At 34.9% G+C, this 27,413-nt stretch overlaps 1 protein-coding gene across 1 annotated transcript in view; it reads right to left on the bottom strand.

The window, feature by feature from the left end:
• The window catches only part of TRPM7 (transient receptor potential cation channel subfamily M member 7), a gene marked incomplete at both ends in the record, with an annotated part of 85,377 nt that overhangs the window by 35,702 nt on the left and 22,262 nt on the right, over positions 1 to 27,413 (bottom strand). The window contains 9 exons of the mRNA XM_079699116.1: positions 3,414 to 3,588; positions 11,347 to 11,625; positions 13,096 to 13,224; positions 19,984 to 20,139; positions 21,221 to 21,449; positions 22,469 to 22,749; positions 23,339 to 23,473; positions 23,979 to 24,119; positions 27,142 to 27,195. Coding sequence (XP_079555242.1) covers positions 3,414 to 3,588; positions 11,347 to 11,625; positions 13,096 to 13,224; positions 19,984 to 20,139; positions 21,221 to 21,449; positions 22,469 to 22,749; positions 23,339 to 23,473; positions 23,979 to 24,119; positions 27,142 to 27,195 — 1,579 coding nt within the window. The remainder of the gene's footprint in view (positions 1 to 3,413; positions 3,589 to 11,346; positions 11,626 to 13,095; positions 13,225 to 19,983; positions 20,140 to 21,220; positions 21,450 to 22,468; positions 22,750 to 23,338; positions 23,474 to 23,978; positions 24,120 to 27,141; positions 27,196 to 27,413) is intronic.

Below are 27,413 nucleotides of genomic sequence, written 5' to 3'. Positions count from 1 at the left end.
TAAAAGGCAAATGCGAAACTGGAAAAAAATACATGCAACAGTATAAGGCAAAGTTTGATATTGTTGAGGGTCTTAATTATAAACTCCCAGAAAAATAGGCAGAAAATATGACTTTAAGCTTTTTAAGTTATATATAAATGACAAAAACAGAAGAAAATATTCAATCTGAGTAGTAACAAAATAAGTGCAAATAAAAACAAGACTCTTATGTACTGTCAAATTAGCAACCATTAAAAAGATAATACCTACTGTTAGCAGAGATTTGGAGACACAGGCCTATTCTGACTTAAATAGAAGAAGTCCGAAATATACATATATTGAATAGTTCTACTTTTAGGAAAACACTCTAAGGAAATACATAAGGATTAATAAAAAATTTAACCACAATATGGTTTTGGGGAACAAAAAATTATAAACAATCGAATGGAGCAATATAACACATTGGCTTAAAAATTACAGTCTATATCATGGAATATGAGGTAGTCATTAAAAAACTGGAGAGGGATATTTATTAATGTAGGATAATATTCATGTTTTGCTTAGTTAAAAACAGTATACAAAATATAAAAACATTATTTTTGAAAAGAAAAAGTGGTTCATATATATAAAAGATAAAAAGGATGTATACCAAAATACTAAGAATGGGATTACTGAAGAATTTTCTATTTGCCTTTCTGTTTTGTACACTGCATGTATATTCCCTGGCCACCTTGTAATAAATACCAAATAAAGATTAAATTTATAAAAGAACAGCATGTTGAAAGACAGAGTCTCAAATTTAGAATTTGATTTTGAAAATGCATGCTTTCTTATTTGCAATTTTCAAAAATAATTTTTAGTAGTTTAAGCCTCAATAAAATCTTTATATTTTAAATTTTGTATAGTTCCTTCAAAAAGAGAACTATAGGGCTTCCCTGGTGGCGCAGTGGTTGAGAGTCCGCCTGCCGATGCAGGGGACGAGGGTTCGTGCCCCGATCTGGGAAGATCCCGCATGCCGTGGAGCGGCTGGGCCCGTGAGCCATGGCCGCTGAGCCTGCGCGTCCGGAGCCTGTGCTCCGCAACGGGAGAGCCACAGCGGTGAGAGGCCCGCGTACTGTAAAAAAAAAAAAAAAAAAAGAGAACTATATATTAAGTGATCACACTACAATAAGCAACCAAATAAAATTCTTACTTGAAAAATGCAATAAGAAGATTGACCATAATGATATACTGTACAAAGAGGTAGACTGCTTGAAGAAATGGAGTCAACCATGTCCCAGGACCACAGATTTCAGTGATAGTGGAATCCTTTGCACAAACTTGAGAAAGAAAAAAAAAAAAAATTAAAACAGTAATTTACCAGTTACTGCTTCTAGTCAATATCTGTGTACATTTGTTTGAAGGAAGTTTTGATTATGTACATATCTGTTTCACAGATTCTAGCAAAAGCTTCTGGGCAGGCAGCCATACAAACACCAACTTAAGAGTATTCCAAAAGAGAAGAATTTTGTGAAGGATGTGGGTACTATTCTATGACTCTACTCCACACAAAGAAGTATATATTTCTGTATTATGTCTACCCTCCAAGGTAGGGTTTAGCCAGAGGAGCATTAAGAAGAATAAAACTCCCAGATTCAGCCACACATTTCTATAAGAAAAATAACTGAACCAAAAAAGAGTATGATAAACTCATAGTAAATCTACAAACATAATGATTACTGACTTTAGCTTATTATGCCACAAAGGAGGGCTGAAGGAATGGTTAAAGTGCCTCTTAAATATACAATGATTAGATTTGAATTCCTTGCATTTCATTGCCTCCATCTGGAATGTTTCTGAAGCCATAACACAGCTGAATTAAGGAAGGGAAGAGCTTTAATAGCCACCACAGAGTTACGAGGAATAAAGTAAAATAAATTCAAGTAGGGCAAGGATTTGAATTAAATAATCTTGAATTAGTGACAAGTTTTATACAAATATTTATAATACACTTAGCACCTGGTGTTTTGTAAGCATTTAAAAAATATACATCATTGAAATTCTCATCATGGCTGTATCATTCCTTTCACATAAAATGGTTTTACGGGCAAACGGATGCATAAGGTCCTTTCACTCCTATAAAATTTTATGAATCTATTTCCACTCTATTCAGATTAGCTTGATGAAGCAAATACCCAAGAAAGAGAACGCAGGAGAGTAAAAAACTATATCCAATGCTTTGTAACTAATCTAGAGCCACATAAGAAAAAGTAGACAATAAAAACCTGGAAATGACACTAAACAGGAAGCCATTAAACACAAAATTTTACCAGGCTGGTAAAACCTCACTGTTTTAACCAACATCTCGTAACAACTGATGACTACTATGTGACCATTCCCTGATCTAATCACCTATAAACAGGTGGGTAAGGAGCAACACAGAATGGGGGTGATGGAGGAGTAAAGTAAGATGGGAGAGAGAGAGCAAGAGAGATCATGAGCAAACTAACAAAATAAAGATTCTATAACTCAATGTGAAGGTCAGAAGAACATCCTTGCAAGTTGGCAGTATCAACTATGTCCACAAGTTATCTAGTCTTTTTAACTAAAACAATAGAATAGCTTTATGCAGAGAATGTATTCAGAGTTGAATTTTACAATTCAAGAGTATATACAATCCGGGCTTCCCTGGTGGCGCAGTGGTTGAGAGTCTGCCTGACGATGCAGGGGTCACGGGTTCGTGCCCCGGTTCGGGAAGATCCCACATGCCACGGAGCGGCTGGGCCCGTGAGCCATGTCCGCTGAGCCTGTGCGTCCAGAGCCTGTGCTCCGCAACGGAAGAGGCCACAACAGTGAGAGGCTCGCGTACGGCAAAAAAAAAAGAGTATATACAATCCAACTAATCAGTGTAATTCCATTACCCTTGCCCTGTTTAGAGACAGGCAGACTGAAGCCAATTTGAGCTAAGGAGATTTAAAAATAGGTTCAATAGAAGGCATCTGGTAAAGGGACTTTTTCCCCTGAAGAGAACCAATGGAAAACAGTGTCTCTTTTCTCCTGTTGCTTGTGACAGTCCTACAACTGTAAAGGAAAACCTGTATGAATCAGACACATATTACAGAGGACTGGGATGAAAAAGAATGTGTCCTTAGCATGAATTAACCAATCCCAAAGACCACTGTACCTCTGAACTTTCTGTTATGTGAGCTAATATATGTCCTTATTGTGTAAGCCGGTTTAGGCCAGATTCCATTATTTGCAGCTAAAAAAAATTCTGAAATACTTTTTTTCAATTAATTTTTGTTATGTTTCTTCTGGGATTAACTAATATATCATGGGAGGACTTAGGGTGGTTAACAGTTTGATTTGTGAAAATTTGTAATATTACTATAATGCAATTTTGACTTTGAAATATGAAATAACCAAAAGATATATCTGTACATATAAATCCTTACCATCAATTTCATATGCATAAACTTCACCAAAAATCATCCAGTATGGATGAAAAACTATGTCTTTAGCAAGAGTCCAAGATGGTGCTTCGCGAGGATAAAGTATTGCCTTTCTGGGAACACCAAAACTAAGTAATACAAGAGCCATAATCACTACAATGTAGAACATATTGGCCACCTGTTAAAAAATGAACACTGTTAAAATACATGGGAATTTAAACATAAAGATCCTTCATCTTAAAAAACAGTTTCTAATGTTCCAAGAGATAACTTGAATCTTTCAGTTTCTTTTTATTCCTAGCATTAGCATTCAGGAAACCTCATCACTACATAAACCTTAACATCCAGGAAATTATGTAAAAACTGATCTGTAACATCAGGTAAGTCATAGGCATCTTCTACATAATGAACCATATCACAGGCTCAAACTGGAGTCTGCCTATCTCATGTCCATGAAGATTTTAAAGAAGTACAGACATAAGGGGCAGATTCAGGGAACCAATTTCCATGAGAGTTCTTTTCTAAAACTGCTCTGTTCTTATACAGGAGGTGCAGACTATCTTTTCTACCTTCCTTTGATAGTATCTTTTGCCCACTTCACAAAAGAAAGGCATTCTTCTCACCCATCCTGAACCCTACCATGGTGCCTTGTCTCCTGGGCTGTGAAAACCTCCTACGAGGTAAATAAAACAACAAACTGAATTATCAGTATGGGTGTTGAAAAAATAAGTGATACCCGTGTATCTGGTTAACAGATTCTTTTGCAAGTCACGTAGTTTGCAATTCTTTAATTTCAACAAAATTGAAAAAGAGCCTAACTGAGCTATCACATAATAAATCATTAAAAAACAATTTTTATTGCTAAATCACAATGTGAATGTTGACATCATTACTCAGGAATTCAAAGAATTAAGTGAAATGCTATAATGAAACTTCAATTTCTATCCACTTATTTATGTGTACAAGTGTTCAGCACTTACATCTAAGAAAGTGAATGTAGTGTCACTCTAGTAATATGTAATAATATTCATCCACAAATAATAATCTAAGGGGAAAATCCCATGGAGATCAAGAGACTACATTTACAATAAATCTGTACTTTAATCTACTATGAACTAACAATAATTGCAGTAATAAATCAATCTAAAAGAAATTACTAAGACATTTTCATGCTTTGAACAAGTATATAGTGAGAGTAGAAATGGAAGGCAGGACTGTGAAAAGTAAAGAGGACAGTAAGTCTAGACTAGATGTAGAAATTATAAAATATTTATATATAATCATTTAGTCTTGATGTTTTACCTTTAAAATTGTTAGATCTGCCAATAAATTTTTTTTAAATTAATTTAGAGTTCAGTCCCTGTGACTTACAATAAAAAAATCCCATACACCCCCCAAGATTCAGTTTTTTTCTTTGTAAAATGGTTAAATAATGCCTTATTTGACCACTTAAGAGAACTACTAAGAGAATGTATGTTTTCAATAAACAAAATCTTGGGATAAAAGATTTTTAAAAGACAAATAATTCATCAAAACATTATTCGCGGCATTTGCTGTAATTTGGAATCTAAATTAACTAAAGAAAAAGCCCAACTCAAAAATTCAAATCAAAACCCAAGCCTGAAATATTCTAAAATTATTCAAGGTCTGTTGGCTGATGATTCAGAGGTCTCTGGATTTCATACCTTTCGCATAAAGCCTATTTGACAATCTTCCTTATATTTGACCTAAATTTAACTAATTAAAATATCTGAATATCCCATTTCTTATATCTAAAATGAGGGTTCCTAGCTTGAATGTATAGGTATATGGAGTAGGACGAGTTCAGCATTTACCATGTAATTTTCATTAGTCTGATCTCTATTAAAGATGTCAAATGTGAAGATTTCTTCTACTTTAATCTTTCATATCTTTATGAAAGATACGAAGCTGTTTTCTCTGATTAGAAATTCCCTGCTCAGGAAAAATTCCTACCTATTTTCTAAACTTTTTTCAAATACCATGTTCCTTGTGAAAGCTTTGTCTTCACAAAACAGTTTACCATATCTTTCTCTATCTGCTCACGTGCTTGTCTTATATACTAGACTGTGAATTCCATGAGGATCTGGACCACGTCTTATTCATCTTTGTAGTCTCAGCTTAGTATAATGCATAGCATATGACAGATATCCAATGATTAAAAAATGTTAAGTTACTCTAGGAATCTACTACATACTATAAAATTCATCTCCTTTATTCATTAAAGGTATACTTTAATGAAGGATTTCTTATACTTTGCAGCATCTACTTTAAGCAGATAATTAGAACATTAACCATCTGAGAGTACTGAAGGAGGCTGAAAGGGAAGATGGCACTAGGAGAAAAAAGATAATGATATGATAAATAAATGGTTGACAAGGGGAAAGACATAATCCTGGTGGAGGGTGGTTCTAAAGAAGATCAAAGATAAAGAAGAAAATTAAATATATATTTCAGCTCCCTATAATTGGGATGGGAGAACCGGTGGGAGGGTTGGGAGTACATTAGAGGTAAGATTCAGATGGAAATCCAGACAGCTCCACTTTCTCTTGGCTTCCTTACTTTTCCCATCTCCATCTGTTATTAAGATTGTTCACTTTTATACTTCCTGCACCTTCCATTTACTGTATATCACCATTAAATTAACCCAATAACACTAAGTCACTAAATAATCTGGTAGACAATGAGAGCTAGAGCAGTTTTTTGCCCTAAAACATTAGGCTAAAACCAGTTCCTCGCCCAAAACCTTAACTCCCCTAACTTTTCCTGGAAATATCACTACTTCATGAAAGAATGCAAAATGGATGAATATAAAGTACTTCTTTGATGTGACAAATAATAAACCAGTAATTCTTAACTGGGGAGAGTAGGATACACTCTCCTAGAGGGAAAATGTGTAGTGTGGAAAATCAAGTATAATAATGAAACTGTGTATTCAAAAAATGTAAAAATTTTGTCTCATGATGCAAAGCAATGCTGATAATCCTGTGAGCTAGTGGGGTTACTTAAAAGATAAATTTAATCTAGAAGACCAATTTTAAAAAGAACTGAGAAACAGCATACACATAATGAGTCCATTTCGATAAAACTATTATATACATTTATTCGTGTGAAGTTTAACACAAACACACGTATTCATATATATGTCTTGAAGGATGGAAAGGTATACATCAAACTGTTAATACTGGATGTCTCTGTAGGGTAGTTTGTCTGCACTTACTAAAATTTTCTACAATGAATAGTAATTTTAGAATAAGGAAAGAAAAGTTACTTTCACAAAAGCAACAGAAGCATAATAGAGTTTGCCTTTTTCAACTGAAAACTGAAAGTAATTTATGGCAGGAGTAGGCCCAGTACATTTTAGATTTTTTCAGCTCAGTGCATAAAAAATTGCACATTAAACCTGACATCTGTATTTAAAAAACAAAACTTGCCAGTTGGTTAAGCCTATGGGAAAGAGCAAAATATTGGGCATATTGTATCAGGAAAAGATTAGATGTTCTGGATATAAATTTTAAAAACAGTCTGGATCAGTAAAGATAGGAGGAAAGAGGTACCTAAAGACATAAAGCACTGACAGTATTTGTTTAGTTAGCATTATCTTGCAAAGTGCATTAATAAGGGACAAGATTAGTGTGGTGGGTTGGAATTGAGCATGAGGAACCCTTGTGAGACTTTTTCAGACTGCCCCACTGGTTGAAAATCATCATAATGAACAATCTGACTAGCTGCTTTCAATATCCATGCACTGAAAAGTCACTCCAAGATGATAAGGAAAGACAGAGAAATGTCAACCTATTTCTTTTATGGTAAAATTATAAGACACTGATGAAAGAAATTAAAGATGATACAAATAGATGGAGAGATGTACCATGTTCTTGGATTGGAAGAATCAACATTGTGAAAATGACTCTACTACCCAAAGCAATCTACAGATTCAATGCAATCCCTATCAAACTACCACTGGCATTTTTCACAGAACTAGAACAAAAAATTTCACAATTTGTATGGAAACACAAAAGACCCCGAATAGCCAAAGCAATCTTGAGAACGAAAAGCGGAGCTGGAGGAATCAGGCTCCCTGACTTCAGACTATACTACAAAGCTACAGTAATCAAGACAGTATGGTACTGGCACAAAAACAGAAAGATAGATCAATGGAACAGGATAGAAAGCCCAGAGATAAATCCACGGACATATGGTCACCTTATCTTTGATAAAGGAGGCAGGAATGTACAGTGGAGAAAGGACAGTCTCTTCAATAAGTGGTGCTGGGAAAACTGGATAGGGACATGTAAAAGTATGAGATTAGATCACTCCCTAACACCATACACAAAAATAAGCTCAAAATGGATTAAAGACCTAAATGTAAGGCCAGACACTATCAAACTCTTAGAGGAAAACATAGGCAGAACACTCTATGACATAAATCACAGCAAGATCCTTTTGGACCCACCTCCTAGAGAAATGGAAATAAAGACAAAAATAAACACATGGGACCTAATGAAACTTAAAAGCTTTTGCACAGCAAAGGAAACCATAAACAAGACCAAAAGACAACCCTCAGAATGGGAGAAAATATTTGCAAATGAAGCAACTGACAAAGGATTAATCTCCAAAATTTATAAGCAGCTCATGCAGCTCAATAACAAAAAAACAAACAACCCAATCCAAAAATGGGCAGAAGACCTAAATAGACATTTCTCCACAGAAGATATACAGACTGCCAACAAACACATGAAAGGATGCTCAACATCTTTACTCATTAGAGAAATGCAAATCAAAACTACAATGAGATATCATCTCACACCAGTCAGAATGGCCATCATCAAAAAATCTAGAAACAATAAATGCTGGAGAGGGTGTGGAAAAAAGGGAACACTCTTGCACTGCTGGTGGGAATGTGAATTGGTACAGCCACTATGGAGAACGGTATGGAGGTTCCTTAAAAAACTACAAATAGAACTACCATATGACCCAGCAATCCCACTACTGGGCATATACCCTGAGAAAACCATAATTCAAAAAGAGACATGTACCAAAATGTTCATAGCAGCCCTATTTACAATAGCCCGGAGATGGAAACAACCTAAGTGTCCATCATCGGATGAATGGGTAAAGAAGATGTGGCACATATATACAATGGAATATTATTACTCAGCCATAAAAAGAAATGAAATTGAGCTATTTGTAATGAGGTGGATGGACCTAGAGTGTGTCATACAGAGTGAAGTAAGTCAGAAAGAGGAAGACAAATACTGTATGCTGACACATATATATGGAATTTAAGAAAAAAAAAGGTCATGAAGAACATAGGGGTAAGACAGGAATAAAGACACAGACCTACTAGAGAATGGACTTGAGGATATGGGGAGGGGGAAGGGTAAGCTGTGACAAAGTGAAAGAGCGGCATGGACATATATACACTACCAAACGTAAGGTAGATAGCTAGTGGGAAGCAGCCGCATAGCACAGGGAGATCAGCTCGGTGCTTTGTGACCGCCTGGAGGGGTGGGATAGGGAGGGTGGGAGGGAGACGCAAAAGGGAGGGGATATGGGAACATATGTATACATATAACTGATTAAATTTGTGATAAAGCAAAAAATAAAAAAAATTAAAAAAAAAAATAAATAAAAAAAAAATAAATAAATGATTTGGCCCCATATTTGCTAAGTGGCAAAAAAAAAAAAAAAAAAAAAGAAAAATCAAAAATTGGGGGGAAAACTCTTCAATGGTTTCCCCTATATTTTTCTTCTCTAAAATCCTAGTTTTCAATGTTCTATATACTCCAAGCTACTACGCCCTGTCTATCCAATTTGCTAACAAACTATACCTTATCACAAAAAAATTTCCAGTCAGGCTGTTCCTTTTTACTCCCATCTCTCTCAAGCTTTCGAAGAATGGCTCAGATTCCATTGCTTTAATAAAAACCTCCACAAATTTCTCTCTTTCCATGAATCCCTATATCCTCTACTCATTAACTTAATCAATAAACCACACTGATAGTTTTACTAATATCTCATATAATTTCCTAAAATACTTTATATAGGATAGGCTCCTCAAGCTAGATTATGCAACTGTTAAAAATAACTACAGGACTGACAAAGTCAAAAAAGAAAAATGTGGTTTCACAAAGTTCAGGGACAATATCCTAATAACCAATCTGCATTGTCTTGCATAGCAGTGAGAATATAATAAACATTAAAAACTACTTGGTGAACAATTACAGTTTTTTAAGTTTATAATCTGCTGCTAAGGATATAAAAATAAGAGGAAAAAATCTTAACTACCAACCTATGAAGATACAACTAATGTTCAGTATTTTTATGTTGTTTTTTTCCTATTTGAAATGGCTTTATCCACCAAACCAACAAATATTTACTAAGGAGAAATCTACTAAAGTGATAAGTATTGAGATACTAGAGATATAAAGGTGACCAACACCAGACAAGGTTCCTACTCCAAGGAATTTAAAGTCTAGAGGAGAATATAGATAATACAATAAGAATGTAGTTTAAAATACACTTAGACACAGATAAATATTCTGAAGGGAAAAACATGGGTCCCATGAAATTATACAGCAAATAAACTTGATCTAGTTGAAAAAGATCAAAAAAGCTTCCTTGAAAAAAACCACGTTAAAGCCAAGATCTGGAGGACAAAACTAAGTTAATTAATGAAAAAAGCTAAGGATATGAGTGTAGATGAGGGTGATCATTTTACACAGAAAGAACATGAGCTATTCTTGGTTCTCTGATAGGGGCTGTGTTAAAGGAAAAAGACAAAGGTTTGTGTGACTAGAACACAAATAAGAGGTCAAAAATGGTTAAGAGGTGAGACTTAAGAAAGCAAGGAAGATGTTACTACTGGAGAAAACTAGGTAAAGAGTACACAGAATAGCTCTGTATTATTTCTTACAACTGCATGTTAATCTATAACTATCTCAAAATTTAAAGGGAGGGAGGGAGAGAAGAAGGGAAGGAGGGAGGAAGAAAGGAAGGAAAGCAACAGTCAAATTGGACAAGGCTTATGGGTTTCATTAAGTACACTGATTTCCATCAGTAATGCAAAATCATTAAAAGATTTTTTTAAGAAGGAGAACTGACATATCCAGATTTGCATTTTGAAATATTACTCTAGCTATAATATAGATTGAAGACAGGCCAGAGTGCTTGTGAGTAAACAGATTACTATACTACTGCCAGTGCCAGATGATGACAGATTGCGTTTAGGGTAGTGGTAGTAAAGATGAAAAGAAACTCATAGACTGGAGCTGGCAAGTTCATATTTTTCAAATAGCCCTAGCAAGTAACATTTAAAAATTAAAGTATTTCAAGAGAAAACAAATAAAATAAGGTTTCCTAACTTTATCCCCTCAAATATTTTCTTCAAAAGTTAATATCCTGGGCTTTCCTGGTGGCACAGTGGTTAAGAATCCGCCTGCCAATGCAGGGGACACAGGTTTGAGCCCTGGTCCGGGAAGATCCCACATGCCACGGAGCAACGAAGCCTGTGAGCCACAACTACTAAGCCTGCACTCTAGAGCCTGTGAGCCACAACCACTGAGCCCACATGCCACAACTACTGAAGCCCGCACGCCTAGAGCCCGTGCTCTGCAACAAGAGAAGCCACCGCAATGAGAAGCCCGCGCACTACAACAAAGAGTAGCCCCCGCTCACTGCAACTAGAGAAAGACCACGCGCAGCAACAAAGACCCAACTCAGCCAAAAATAAATAAATAAATAATTTTTTAAAAAAGCTAATATCCTTAGGAATGGGTCTATTTGCAATATAAGGCAAATAAACATGAACTATCATTCTCTGGTTCAAGTAAAACTATATTAATAACATATTTTTATGATTTTAAGAAAAAATATCAATAAACCCATGAGTATTATCAGACACCTCTCAACTTACCATTTTTCCAATCATCATTACATAAGGTCCTGCCTGTTGATTTACAGCTAGAAAATCTAGCAAACGCACATACCAAAATATTATGTTAAGACAGTAAATTAATCTTCCAGCCACAAAAACATGATTATCATATGCATTCTCAAAGTTCCATTTTGCTCCAAATCTTAGTCCAAATCCAATGAAGAAAGAAATTATGGCAATTGTATCACTGATATTGAAGTAATCACTAAACCACACTTTAATCTTCTGGCTTATTTTTCCAGCTTCAGACATAAAGATCTACAGGTTTAAAAAAAAAAAAAGTTTCATCACTTTCTTCCTATTAAAACATATACCAGAATTCAATTATACTGTCAGAGCAGAATTTTATATATCATTTAATATTTCAAAGTATTTTGACTGTCTTGGCATTTGATCACCAAAACAATTCAATAAGATATCAAAGACAGATACTTCTCATCCTCATTCTCTATATATAGGGGGAAAAAAAGAAAAAAAAAGACCCACAAATAAATGACCTGCTCAACCAAGGTCATCCAACTAAGACACTGAAAATCCTAGATTAGAACACAATTCTCTAGACTTGGAATGTGAGATACCTAACAAAAGTTGTTTTATTTTTCACTGAAACAACACTAGGATATCCAAGTAGGATCTTCCAAAGGTGCCTTATTTGCATAAAGTAAACAACTCAATGGTTTAAGTAGCTATACTTAGCTCTTTAATATAAAAAATATTTTAATTTTTTTGTGGGGAATGGTAATACATTTACAGCTTCAAAATCATAGTGTATCAAAAGTAAATACTGAAAAGTCTCCCTTCCACTCTTCACCACTAGCCAACTAATTCTCCTTCCCACTAGAGGCAATCACTTTTATTACTATCTAATAAATCCTTGCAGAACTGTTTTATGAATAAAAAAATTATATGCAAGTTGCTTTCACAATTTAACAACTTAATTTCTTCAAACATGTTAGTAAAACAACAGATTTCATAAACATATGGACTGTGGCACTCAGGCATTTAAAATGCATAAGCTATTAAATTCCTATTATGCCTAAGTGGGAGGGAAGTACAATGCCTTCTATTTTTGCAATTTCATGTATTCTCTTAATGTAGAGACATGAAATAATTCACGTGTATTTAAATAATTGTGTTATAAAACATTTATATAGGTACTAGATTAAACAGAAAGTATAAAAATGTTTTAAAAACCTTTTTTTCCAAAATCAGGATATTAGAAAATTTACAATTTTAAACTGAAAACTCTGATAGACATAGGGACATAGGGATCTAAATCTAAATGATAATTCAATGGGCAATACAGTACACTTTAGAGCAGAACAACCTAAGAGCAAAGTAAGAATATACTTATAATTTATCTACCTGATTGGCTATATGTATACTTAATACTTTTTGAGAATGGCTAAGAACATAAATATGAATGTTGAGGAAATAAAACAAAAACAAATCTATTTTTTGAGACAAATCATTATCTTTGTAATTGTGACAAAGTAAACAACACAATCTCTATTCTTTGGCCATCACTTTTAGAACAGCAAAACCAAACAATCTATACTTCAATAACATCACCTACTGGGTGATGTAGGTGGGTATATGAATATACTCACCTACATCATGGTTATGTGTGTGGGTATGAATAACACATACCCACACACATAACCAAAACAAAACGTAACACCCTCCATATATACACTAAGTTACTGGTAGGAAAAACTAAAGACATACCTCACGGACTTTCTCAATAGCATAGGTAAAAATATAAGCAATAACAATCCATTCTTGAACTGAAGGTAACTGTTCCATTTGTACAAGAACCACAAATGTATAGAGCATCAGAAATCCTAAGTATGCCAACTAATAAAAAAAAAGAAAATACAAGATATGAATAACATTTATTATAAAACACAATTTCTTTACTATGAAAATTTCCAAGCATACACAAAGAAAGAGACGAAATGAGCCCCTGTGAAGTATCTCCCAGCTTCAATCATTAAAAAAGTTTCAGAAGTAACTCTTCTTCCATGCAGACATTGCATTTATCAATCAACCATTTATAAATGGTCCCCAAGGTAAAAGTGTGTTATTCTAGACTTTAGTTGACTTTTTAGTACTTCTCATAGGAAGAATTTTATAATACCAGGTTTATGTTCTCAGTATAGTCCACATAATTTCACTTAACTTATATTATACCTCAAGTATCATACTATAGAACTTCATCACCATCATCAAGAAACACGTAATATGTGGCTTCTCCTTCCCCCAACCAAGTAGTATTCCTAAGAAAGACAACTGGTATTGGATTAGCCAAACAGTTCCTTTGGTTTTTAAGTAAAAATAAAAGACACATTTTTCATTTTCACCAAGAACTTTATTGAACAACGTAGTCACCCTTTTGTTCCACTACCTTCTGCCATTTTTCAGGCAACTTCATAATTCCATCTTCCCCAAATTTTTGTATTTTTGAGCAAAGAACTGTTCCAGATGCCTTTTAGTCTTCCAGGGAATGGAAATTTTTTCCATTAAGAGAAGTTTGCAAAGACCAAAATAAATGGAAATCCGAATGTGCAATGTCTGGTGAATATGGCGGATGAATGAGAACTACTCAGCCAAGCCATAACAGTTCTTGCCTGGTCATCAAAGAAACATGTGGTCTTGTGGTATCCTGATGGAAGATTATGCATTTTCTGTTGACTAATTCCAGAAGCTTTTCATTGAGTGCTGCTTTCAGTTGGTCTAATTGTGAGCAGTACTTGTTGGAATTAATCATTTGGTTTTCTGGAAGGAGCCCATAATAGAGGACTCCCTTCCAATCCCACCATCTACACAACATCACCTTCTTTTTTTTTTTTTTTTTTTTTTTTTTTTTTGCGGTATGCGGGCCTCTCACTGTTGTGGCCTCTCCCGTTGCGGAGCACAGGCTCCGGATGCGCAGGCTCAGCGGCCATGGCTCACGGGCCCAGCCGCTCCGCGGCATATGGGATCCTCCCGGACCGGGGCACGAGCCCGTATCCCCTGCATCGGCAGGCGGACTCTCAACCACTGCGCCACCAGGGAGGCCCCATCACCTTCTTTGGATGAAGACCGGCCTTAGGTGTGGTTGGTGGTGGTTCATTTCACCTGCCCCATGATCTTTTCCATTCCACATTATTGTACAGTATCCACTTTTCATTGCCTGTCACAATTTGTTTTAAAAACAGAATGTTTTCGTTACGTTTAAGTAGGGAATCGCATGCAGAAATACTGTCAAGAAGATTTTTTTCACTTATGTGGAACCCAAACATCAAAGTGATTAACAAAACCAAGCTGGTGCAAATGATTTTCAACGCTTGATTTGGATATTTTGAATATGTTGGCTATCTCCCATGTGGTATAATGTTGATTGTTCTCGATTTCTTGATTTGATCACTATCAACTTCAACTGGTCTACCCGACCATGGAGCATCACCCAGCGAGAAATCTCCAGCATGAAACTTCGCAAACCACTTTTGACATGTTCAATCAGTCACAGCACCTTCTCCATACACTGCACGAATCTTTTTTTGCATTTCAGTTGTGTTTTTACCTTTCTTGAAACAATAAAACATAATATGCTGAAAATGTTGTTTTTCTTCCGTCTTCAATATTAAAATGGCTACACAAAAATTCACCAATTTTGATAAGCTTTTTTTAAATGCACGTTGATATGACAGCTGTCACAATACAGTCTAACAAAATTGTTTCAAATGAAGTTAAAGACAACTAAGCGCTACTAGAGCCATCTTACAGAAAAGACCCAACAAATTTTTTGGCCAACCCAGTATTTTCTTAGCTCCCAATCACTGAGGTTGAATCCCAAGAAATGTAAACAAATATGGAAAACATTCTCCCTAGGTAAGAGAACATCCCACCTTTGAGACTCTTAACAAGAAAGGTTATAAGGAGATGATAATAACATCTGAAGAGTCATTTCATTTCAGAGGAAAATCCAGACTCTCTGACCCTTGAACAATTGTGGCTGAGAATTCTCTCATCGTTTTCCTTGCCTCTACCAGTTTTAAAATAAGCCATATCTTTGATTTGAGCTATGGCGGGGTAGAGAAGTAAACTGCAATAAGCAAAGAAAGAAAAAAGAAATTCCTAGAGCCACCTGAACTGTCCATTTTTAAATAGCTGTTCATACGAATGCAAACATATGAAACCTATGTTATTTCCATTAGTGGAGACAGAATTCGGGGATTATATTAGGTAATTCAGATTTACAATTTTAACATCTGAACAAGATGGAGCAAGAAAATTTTTGTACTGGGAAGGAAACGTAATGAATTAGTCTCAGGTTAATGGGCATGTATGTAGGTGAGACAGCAATGGTTGAAGGAACAAATTCTCAAATGTTCATATTAGCATAAAGCTAATAGAGAACACTTGCATACTTTGGCAATTCAAAAAAAGCCTGATAATGATGAAAATGAAACACAACAAACATGACAACAAAAACCAAAAACAACAGTTTTCCTGGGGAGTAAAAACTCATTCACTTGGCCCCTGGATAAAAGTAGGCACCAATCTCATGTGTTTCTCAGATGGTGTCCATTTCTCTAAGGACATGTATGCTCTTTAACCTGGTAGTAAAATTTGTTCTTCCATTGGCAAGGGAAAAACCAATTATGTGACAGATAACCAAACATGTACTATGATTAAAGAAATAAGCTATCATACCACTGAAAAATAAAACTATATGAATGATCTAGATTACTTTTCACCATCAACTAACACTGCAAAAAGGTTTATTTCCAAAATTTTAACATTATCTGCAAAATCCAAAAGCACGAAGAAAGTATAATTGTGTATCAGAGAACGTATTGTTCTTTTAAGTGGAAAATGGATTTCCAGTGATCTAAGTTATACCAAGATTAGTATGGACTCTAAACCAAAGTTACCCTTAAAGCCTATCTTTTTTTTTTTTTTTTTTTTTTGCGGTATGTGGGCCTCTCACTGTTGTGGCCTCTCCCGTTGCGGAGCACAGGCTCCGGACACGCAGGCCCAACGGCCATGGCTCACGGGCCCAGCCGCTCCGCGGCATGTGGGATCCTCCCAGACTGGGGCACGAACCCGTGTCCCCTGCATCGGCAGGCGGACTCTCAACCACTGCGCCACCAGGGAAGCCCCTAAAGCCTATCTTTTAAAAACATTTTGCTGGCTCTGCGGGGACCTGGGCTCCAGCTCCATTCCCGGCGAGGGAGCAGTGGGGGTGGGGCCTCTCTGCCCGCAGTCACTTGGGGGAGGGAGCAGAATGCATGGCCCCACCTCTAGGGGGGTCCTGGAGGGGGTGCCCCAAACCGGGGGTGGGGGGCGGGCACCCACTGCGGCCGCAGCCCCAGCCAAATAATACCTAAGTGTTGGAGTTTGGAGCAGAGAAAGGTTTACTGCAGGGCAACGCAAGGAGACCAGTGGCTCATGCCCCCAAAAACCCAAACTCCTGAAAGGGTTTCAGCAAAGCATTTTTAAAGGCCAGGAGCTGGTTATTCCTGTATTTCTCCTGAGACAAAGGATGGGAGAGATTGGTCTTCTCAGCATTTCAAAGTCAACTATGAAAGTTCGGCTTATGGGTAGGAGCTGGTGAGGGAGATGTGCTGACACCTTTGAAGGTATATTCTCAAGATGCTGATGTGTTTCTTCAACATAATATTGATGAAAAAACAACCCAGAGCAGGAGGAAGAACAGGAGGAAATGGCAGCTTCTCAGGGACTGCTGACATTCCAAGATGTGGCCATAGATTTCTCTCAAGAGGAGGAGGAATGACTGGACTTTGATCAATGGGAATTGTACACGGACAGATGTTAGAGAACTATAGGGACCTGGTCACCTTTTTGGAGCAAAAAAAGGATCTCTAGGATGTGAAGGGAATGGAGACAGTAGCCACATACCCAGCTATGTCTTCTTACGACACCCAGATTTTGATGACCACAAAGTAGGCACGGAAGATTTATTCCAAAAAATGCTGCTGGGAAAACATGAAAGTTGTTGACTTGGAAATTTAAACTGCAATAAACTGTGTAAGGTCTTAACCAAGAGCTCTATTTTTCAATAACTACAACAGCATTTATAATGGAGCAACAAGCTATCCCTGCATTGAATCAGACAATAACTTTGACCGAGACTCAAGTCTTATGAAACATCAGGGCACTGAATTTTCAGAAAACCATTCTAAAAGTAATAAACACAGGAATGTCTTTTATCAAAGCTCAGATATTACTACATATAAGAGGATTCATATTGGAGAGAAGACTTACAAATGTAGTGAATGTGATAAAGGTTTTAATCAGTCTTCAACATCAACTTACTCAACATCAGAGTATTCATACTAGAGAGGAACATTACAAGTGTAATAAATGTAGGAAAGTCTTTAATCAATCATTAAATCTAAGTAGACAAAGGAAAATTCATACTGGAGGGAAACTTTATAAATGTAAAGACTGTGGAAAAGCCTTCAAATGGTGCTCAAAACATACTCAACATCAGAGAATTCATACTGGGGAGAAACTATACAAATGTAAAGAATGTGGCAAAGCCTTTACCCAGGGCTCAAATCTTAAGCAGCATCAGATAATTCACACTGCAGAGAAGCCTTACAAAAGTACAGAATGTGGCAGTACCTTTAATCAGCATTCATATCTTATTCAGCAAAGATCTCATACTGGAAAGAAACCTTACAAATGTAGCAAATGTGGCAAAGCCTTTAACTGGCTCTCAAAAACATAAGAAAATAACAGTAGAAAAAAACCATAATAGCAAAAAACGTACAAATGTAGAGAATGTGACAAAGCCTTCAACCAGAGCTGTTACCTCGCTCAACATCAGAGAATCCATAGTGGAGAGAAACCCTACAAATGTAATAAGTGATGAAAGACATCAGTCCTAAATATATACTTCAGAAAACACCTGAAGAGTTCACAGTGGAAAGAAACTTGAATGATGAAAAAAAATGTGAAAGTACTTAAAAGATCAAATCTAAATAAATATCAGAATACATAGTAGAAAGCATTAAAGTCAATAACTCTTCTGGCGTTACTCTAATTGAGAATATTACAGAAAATAATCTAAAGTTAAAACACTTATAAAATTTGTTTGTTTGTATTGATCACAGGATCACAGGGAATGATGTTTGGGTAGGTGTAATTATTATCAGCACCTTTTTTATATTGGCATTATTTGAGATTATTTGAAAATAATATTAGGTAGCAGTCATTTATTTTTACTACTCCATGGATGTTTAAAGACCCTGTAATGTAAAATGTACAATGAAAATCTAAATGGAGATGACATCTGCCATTGATTTAAATCATTCCTATAGATCACCATTAGTTAAGTGTTTAGGGAATCATTCTTTGTATTAAAGACAGAGGATCACTGTAAATTTTAAATAGTTGTGACCATTTGCTTTTAAGGATAAAAGGATGTTAATTCATTAAAATCTTGATAAACATTCATTAAATCAACAGATAGAAGTCATGAATATTAGCTGGCATATTTGAAACAAATACATCTTCATCAATAACTAAGAAAAATACAGGTAACCCTTCCGTAAGAAGTTATAAAATTACTGTACATCCATGTTTACTAAATAACTAGGCTTCTTTGTGTAAATCATAAAAATCACAATTCTCAGATCATTCTATCCAAAGAACAAGAATTCTTCTGAATTACTGTAATCTGTATTTTGATATAGAATCATAGATGGATTGTTAAAGGTTTATTTAGACCATGTGTGAACTTAATATATTAATAAAACTGAATGGTTTTTAATGCGGTAAAAAAATTTTTTGCTCAATTTTAAAATATACCATGTTACTAATTTGAAAAGATACATGCACCCCAATGTTCATAGCAGCATTATTTACAATTGCTAAGATATGGAAGCAACCTAAGTGTCCATCAACAGATGAATGGACAAAGAAGATGTGGTAAATACATACAATGGAATACTACTCAGCCATAAAAAAGAATGAAATTTTGCCATTTGCAGCAACATGGATGGACTTGGAGGGTATTATCTTAAGTGAAGTCAGACTCAGAAAGACAAGTATTGTATGATATCACTTATACGTGGAATCTTAAAAATACAACAAACTAGTGAATATAACAAAAAAGAAGCAGACTCACAGATATAGAGAACAAACTAGTGGTTACCAGTGGGGAGAGGGAAGGGGCGGGCGGGGCAATATAAAGGTAGGGGATTAAGAAGTACAAACTATTAGGTATAAAATAAGCTACAAGGATATATTGTACAACATGGGGACTATAGCCAATATTTTATAATTTTATAAATGGAGTATAACCTTTAAAATTGTGAATCAGTATATTATACACCTGTAATATATAGTATCAATTATACTTCAATAAAAAAAATCATACCGTGTTAAACCAGAATTTTACAATTGGTGCATGATAAAAGGCATAAAACTTTCGTGTGATTGGAAGCTTTTTTGATTTTATTTGTATCTCCATTTCATTCTTCCCTTCATTCCTGTCCAATATTCTTACTTCTTTAAATACTTCCTAAAATAAAAAGAACATTTATTGTACATTTATTCACAACAAATTTATATTTACTTTAAATTTTTTTTCCTCCTTACCATGGGAATCTCTTCTGTTATGTTTTGAAAGTTGTTCTCACTATCTTCCATTGTCATTTGATGAGCATCTTGAGATTGTGGAATATGAGACATTTCAGCCTTAGTTTTATATTCTAACATTAATATGGCAGGTGGAACTAAAATGCTTAGTATGACCTAAAAATTTTTAGAAACACAGAAGTTTACATTTTAAAATTAATGGCCTTCAAGAATATAATAAAAGCAATAAAAAGGTATAAAATCTCCTGATTATTAGTTAGCCATTTTGCCCCTGGTGGTGCAGGGAAAAAACAAAAACTTCACATTTTACTTACATATAAAGAGGCCAGGTTGAATTGTTTTAAAGAGTAACAAAACATTTGAGTATTATGATATAAGGGTATAGAAAAGATTTAATAATTATTATAGACTTGTCCTGTTAAAAAATCCGGTTACAATTTGTTCAGAAAATACATTTTTGTCTAAATAAAATGTAAGCCTTATGAAGTTAATATGTGCTTAATTTTATCCTAAATCTCTCTGCAAGTGTTCCATGTCACAATGTGATTACTCAGCTTGTGCCTCTATAAACAAAAAGGTTTATTTCTAAAATTTTATGTATTACCTGCAAAATCCTCAAGCACAAAGAAATTATAATTGTGTGTCAGGGTTTCTATTATAATAGTATATCAGGGTTAATCCTTCACCATTATTTTTAGTATTTATTATCCACTTACAACGATCAGTGATTAAACTACTTGCCTGATTTCTACCTTCTATATTTCTATACCTTTTTTCAGACATAAAATAACAAAAAGGAAAGTTTAAAGTAAAATCTCTCACTGTAATGAAACTGAAAGTACCAGACAACATTTTACCCCAATTTTTAACCATAAAAACTGAGCAGATCCAATACACTTCAAGCAAATTAAAAGTAACAGATTATTAAGTTAGTAGATAGGTCCTGAATTTTAGAATTTAGGAATCATCTTTTCATAAAGCAACAACTTTTTTTTCATGGCTGCTATAAATGCCAATACTCCCATTTGTTGCTCTCATGCTTCTGGCTCAGACTGGGGAAACTCACTATACACCACACCTGAAAAGGATTCAGAGAAAGACTAAGAGGGATAAAATGCCAACACCACAACCCCTACCACCCTCACAAATCAAGGCATTTTACTATACAGCTGAGCTAATTCCTCTGTTCTTTTTTATATAATCACACACTTCATATTAAATTATTTCTAAGGTATACCTTGTACCAGGAATTTTTCCTCATATTCAGCCTTCCCATCCACATATCAGATAACAACATTTGTGTACAGGTGTGGGCTACAAAAGGTCTAAGTCTTGAAGAAACTGCTAACTTAAGACAGGTGGAATTACTCCAATTTTTCAGTTCATAAGTGAGCAATTTCATAGCCATGGTTTCATCTTGTCTGAAGGATTGTTCTAATAATTCAACTGCCAGTTGACCAAAATCACTATCAAAAGATAAAAGCCAAAACATATTCAGATTACCAAATTGCAGTTTTAAGCCATTATCCTTAAGTCATTCATAACATGTTCCAGTTTTTAATATTTTCACACACACAGGGAATTGTGAGGCATCAGAATCATAGTAGCCCTACGTTTTCAGATATCCACTACTATGTGAAAATTACAAAATATTAAAATATGCCACATTAGGAACAAGACTGAAAATGTGACTCCAGAGCACTTTCCCCTGGTCCTAGAAATAAACCTATAGACTCAAAGGAAACCAAAACTGACAATATTCAGATGCTCTGTTCAGAAAGTCTCTATATAATATTTCAAACATAGAAGAGGGTTGGTATCCAGTAGAGAGGAAGAATAATGTGAATAGGAACTAACCTAATATGAAGAACATCTTAATCTTAAATCCCTGGTAACATGATCACTGGATCTCTATTTGAGTTATTTCCAGTAACAACTCTTACTCTCTTCCAAGGACAGCCCATTTTGGGGGAGGGTGGTCCTATTCTCTATTATAAAGCTTCCTACAAACTACCTTTCTAGCTTAATATTCTATTACTCCCCTAAGTAGACTGCAAAACTTGTGAACTATTTTATTCTTCTACATATGTAGTTCCACCATCTGAAATGCCCTTCCAGATGAATTAAATTTATTTCCTTAGAATACAGCTCAAACCTCACTTTCTTCCTTTCCCTACCACTTCAAATGGAACTTTTCCTAATCTAATTGCTATTATGTACAACTAATTATTAAACTGATCTCTGGCATTTCTTCTTTCTTGTTGAGATATTTAACTCTTGAACAGCAAACAATATACATGCCTAGGCAGCAAAGTTTCTTTCTGAGATTTTTTTTTTAAACTTAAGCATTTATAAAGTGGGTTTCTCTTAATTTTTCCAATAAAATTATAATACGTAACCTAATTAGTGCATGGCACTATAATCTCCACTTAAACCCCATCTATTTTGTATTTTACAATGTTTCAAATGATAAAATGTAACTTACTTGGAATATTGTTTCAATTCCTCTGAAGTATCATCTACAAGGTCACTCTGCTTTGCTTCATATGCCATTGAACGATAGATCTTACAGGCAACTAATGCTTTAGCCATTGATTCTTCACCATGCTGCCACAAAAAACGGGCCATGACCTGCCTCTTCATAAGGCAAGCCCAAATTAGCAGTTCATTAAGTGGATAAGGAAAGCGCTTGGTTTCTGGATCATCAATATCTACAATTTCATCTTTGGTTCTTTTCTTCTTTCCTTCTTCCACAGCTGTATCAATCTTTAAGAGAAAATAAATGTTATAAGGCTCATCAAAATAAGGCCATATGACATTCATGTGAGAATTTTAATAAAATACCCTTTATTCTTCAACTTCATACAGCCGCACAAATCAAAATAGTATAAATTTTACATATTTGATTTTTATTATAGCTATTCATTTTATAGAAACGTCATTTCCAAAAAAATGTCTTTGCAACAAAGTTTTCCAAGATTAAAGAAAGGGCCTAAATATTTCAACTAATATCTGATAAAACACAGTTTTAATGAAAGGAAAGTTTGGATAACACCTCTGTCTTGCATGTTGTTAATCAAGTAAATATGGAATAAAAGGAGGCAGTTAAGCAATAATCAAAACATCTAAAAATTCTGGTCATTATCATAGTTAAATACTAAAAAATAACAGAATCATTAACTAACAATGAATATCTTTTGGCATATAGAAAAATGAAGAATCAAGGATATAATATCATATCTAAAAACAAAAGATAACTCTTACTAAAAAAAGTAGTTTTTTGCTTCATAATACTAAGTAATTTAGAAAGAACAAAATGCGAAAGCCAGAAAAGGTAATATTTAAACAAATATACCTTTGGTCGGTAGGGCTGTGCTGTTTTAATGAAATGATTATGCCTCATTTTTTCCTTTTTATCTGCTCTATTGCCAAAAGATTCCTGACTCTTTCGCAACTGAGGAGTGCTGCTGGAGGTATTTCTGCCAGACCTCTGAAAATAAAAGCTTATTAGACTTTATAGATTTAAATATGCTGATATGCTATAAAAATCAGTTTTTACACATGTATATATAAATATGTGTGTGTACGCACACCAAAAAATATAGTTTCTTCAGGATTTCAATTACAAAATATTTCTAAGTACTCTTAGTTTAAAATCTCATGTTTTTAAGGCAATCCCACTTTTACCATTCTAAGTAATTTTTGTTTTTACATCTTTATTGGAGTATAATTGCTTTACAATGGTGTGTTCGTTTCTGCTTTATAACAGAGTGAATCAATTATACATATACATATGTTCCCATATCTCTTCCCTCTTGCATCTCCCTCCCTCCCACCCTCCCTATCCCACCCCTCTAGGTGATCACAAAGCACTGAGCTGATCTCCCTGTGCTATGCGGCTGCTTCCCACTAGCTATCTAAGTAATTTTTATCTTTTAAAGTGTGTAAGTTCATTTTAAAGCACATCTATAGACTTTCCCCCAAATATTACATACCCGATTATTTCCACCAAGACTATTATATATTAATCGAAAACGTTTCCGAGTGTAGGTGCATCTATAGGTTCCTCCCATAAGATATTCAATAACAAGTCCTATATCAATTAGAGTGATCTTATATCCTGGAGGAAGATTTCCCTGAAAACAAAGCATTAGTTTTAAAAAGACAAAATAATATTTCTCAATATTTCCATGTTATGCCTAGAAATGTGCCTACTACTCTCCAAAATAACAAATGTTTACTTGTTACAGGAAGCTGGAGTTGCCAGCAGCTACCTTTACAGAAGCAGGGAGTGACTTGTTTCTGTTTCCTTTTGTAAGAAGAGAGATTCTGAAGTTTTGAAGTCCCAACAGTGTGGCTCAGGACAGGAGTATGGCTTACAACAGGAAGATAATTTGACCTCTCCACTGTACTAATACTTCACACACACAGGCAAAGAAACCTCTAAATGCCAAGTATTCTGTTTCACCGTGGCACATAAGTTGCATTTTCCTGCATAAATAATGCTATAAATGTTTCCTGAGGGGCCCATTAATACTTATAAATATTTTGAACCAAAATTATATTGGCCATATTGTAGATTACCCGTTTTTATAGCCTTGACTACAATTCAACTACTACCTATAACATTGTTCAGAGATAAAACTTCATTTTCCCAGAGCATCAATTTACAAATGAACTTTTGGAACATAAGCCATTTGTGAGTTTGGAAAGACTGTTTCAGAATGAATTATTGGTTAAAGGGTTTAATCATCAGATGAGTTATATATATTAACCAATTCTGCCCTCTTACACCATCACCATTCTTTCATTCCCCTAATTATAACTTCATGAACTTAATACTTTTTAAAATGCCTATACTTTTTATATTTTTGCTGCATCTGTGAAGTTTCTAATTTCTAGATATCTATATTCTTTAGATTGCTAATTTTAAAACTAATCAAAAAACATATTTTGGGGCTTCCCTGGTGGCGCAGTGGTTGAGAGTCCACCTGCCAATGCAGGGGACACGGGTTCGTGCCCCGGTCTGGGAAGATCCCACATGCCGCAGAGCGGCTGGGCCCGTGAGCCATGGCCGCTGAGCCTGCGCGTCTGGAGCCTGTGCTCCGCAACAGGAGAGGCCACAACAGTGAGAGGCCCACGTACAGCAAAAAACAAACAAACAAAAAAAACCATATTTTCATCTTAAATACAATTTTTGTTTTTATTTCATCTTAAGCAACCTCAAAATATGCTCTACGATTAAGGATGTCAGGTATGATAGATATTTTAGTTTTATTTATTTTTTAATCTGACAAATACCCTTTATGTTATGAATTCACTTGAATGGGAAATACTTAATTTAAGGAAAATAATGTGAGTTATCTAAAAAAAATGATAAGCAATTTCTCAAGCTATACAAATAACTTAGAAAACTCATTAATTTGAATTACAAAATATTCAATTACTGCTTTTACTTCAGGATTTTTCACTTATGCAAGTAGAAAAACTGGGCTTATTATTATAGCCATCAATGTAAAAGAAGTTAACATATAACAAATCTCCTATGTGAGGTTCCCAGAATTAACAACTATAGTTCTGTTAAACCACATAAGTAAATCATAATGCAAATGTGTTTAAGAAATCCCCGGTCTGAAGGTCTCCCTCATTATTCAAGCTTTCTGGGAAGAAAAAAAAAAAAAAAGAAAGCTTTAGTTACTTAAACAAAACAAACAAAAATTAATGTGAACTGTCCAGAATAGGAAAATCCACAGAGACAGAAAAGAATTAACAGTTGCTTAGGGCAGGCTCAGAGGCAAGGAGTAGCGAAGGAGCAGGAATGGAGAGAGACTGCTAATGGGTATGAAGTTACTTTGGGGGGTATTGTAAATACTCTAAAATTGTGGTGACGGTGGCACTACCCTGAATATAGAAAGTCACTGAACTATATATACACTTCACATGGATGAATGTTATGGTATGTGAAATACATTTCAATAAAGCTACAAAAAAAAGCACATGGAAAAAAATAAAGAAAAAAATTTTAAGTATGACAAAGTCTAAGTTCTTTTTATGAAATGTTAGTTTAGTATTAAACATATTACAAAACACAGAAAATGACATTTCTATCAAGTTTTCCATTTTTTAATAGTACACTCACTCACACTTAATGGTAAGTAAAACATTTGAATGAAGAATTCTAGAAGGAAAGCATTTCAGTTCAGAAACTTTAAAAATAATTCAATTAACTAAATATGAGTACTTTTTCATCAAGGGAAATAAAACTATTGGATATCAATAGTTTAAGTTGTTATAATTTTTAAGTAAGTGTTTAAAACTATTAATTCACAGAGAATCCAGTAGAAAAGAAGAGGAATATCAGTGTATCAAGTTTAGTCACCACAGAATGGCTTCAGACCATATGAGAGCCTTATATATGAAATCACTACCAATACTGAATATAAAAGAAGAGGGAAGAGGGAGAGAGACAGAGACAGAGATGGTTGGGGTGGGGGGAGAAAAACATGCACAGAGAGAAAGACAGAACATTTTCAGCCTTTTTATTGGCAAAATCTGCCATTGAAGATCACCAATCTGTGTTTCTCTCAACGTCCTTTACATGCCCAGGGAAAAATTTCTTCTTAACACAGAGAAAGAAGGTCTTCCTTTATGAACAAATGAACATTATGAAATTCATCATACTATATCCTGGATGACTAGAAGCTCAGGTCTTAATTTCATAAACTTTCCTTTCTCTTGATTTCTGATACATTATGCTCTTTACTCCTGTATTACTACAAATTTATCCCTTATTTTAATCTCGATCTAAAAAAAGTCACTGGGCTTCCCTGGTGGCGCAGTGGTTGAGAGTCTGCCTGCCGATGCAGGGGACGCGGGTTCGTGCCCCGGTCTGGGAGAGTCCCACCATGCCGCGGACTGGCTGGGCCCGTGAGCCATGGCCGCTGAGCCTGCGCATCCGGAGCCTGTGCTCCACAACGGGAGAGGCCACAGCAGTGAGAGGCCCGCATACCGCAAAAAAATAAAATAAAATAAAAATAAGAATTAAAAAAGTCACTTTATTGCTAATTTTAAGATGCACTGAAATGCTTTCTAGGAACAGATGAAGTATAAATGACTTTTCTAAAATAATATTTTTCGAAAACAAAAATAATCTCTTACCTGTTTGACATCTCGAACAAGATGAAATAGCATTGGATTAGTTGGGCCTTGTTTCTTTAAGGAGAAAATAATTAGAGCAAACTATTATTTTTCTTCTAAAATAACTTAAACAACTTCCTTTTTGTTACAGGACTTTTGTTCTTACACAAATTATATTGTTTTTGAGTTATACAAGTTCTGTGCATAAAATGGAACAATGAAAAAGAGGTAACTATTTCATGCTGTCATATTTACCTTTAACAAGATATATAATTTCTTATGCTCTTACATTT

The sequence above is a fragment of the Hyperoodon ampullatus genome, assembly GCF_949752795.1.
Source record: "Hyperoodon ampullatus genome assembly, chromosome: 3".
NCBI classification, from domain to species: Eukaryota; Metazoa; Chordata; class Mammalia; order Artiodactyla; family Ziphiidae; genus Hyperoodon; species Hyperoodon ampullatus.
The sequence above is the reverse complement of the archived record's forward strand: the minus strand, read 5'-3'. Positions and strand labels throughout refer to the sequence as shown.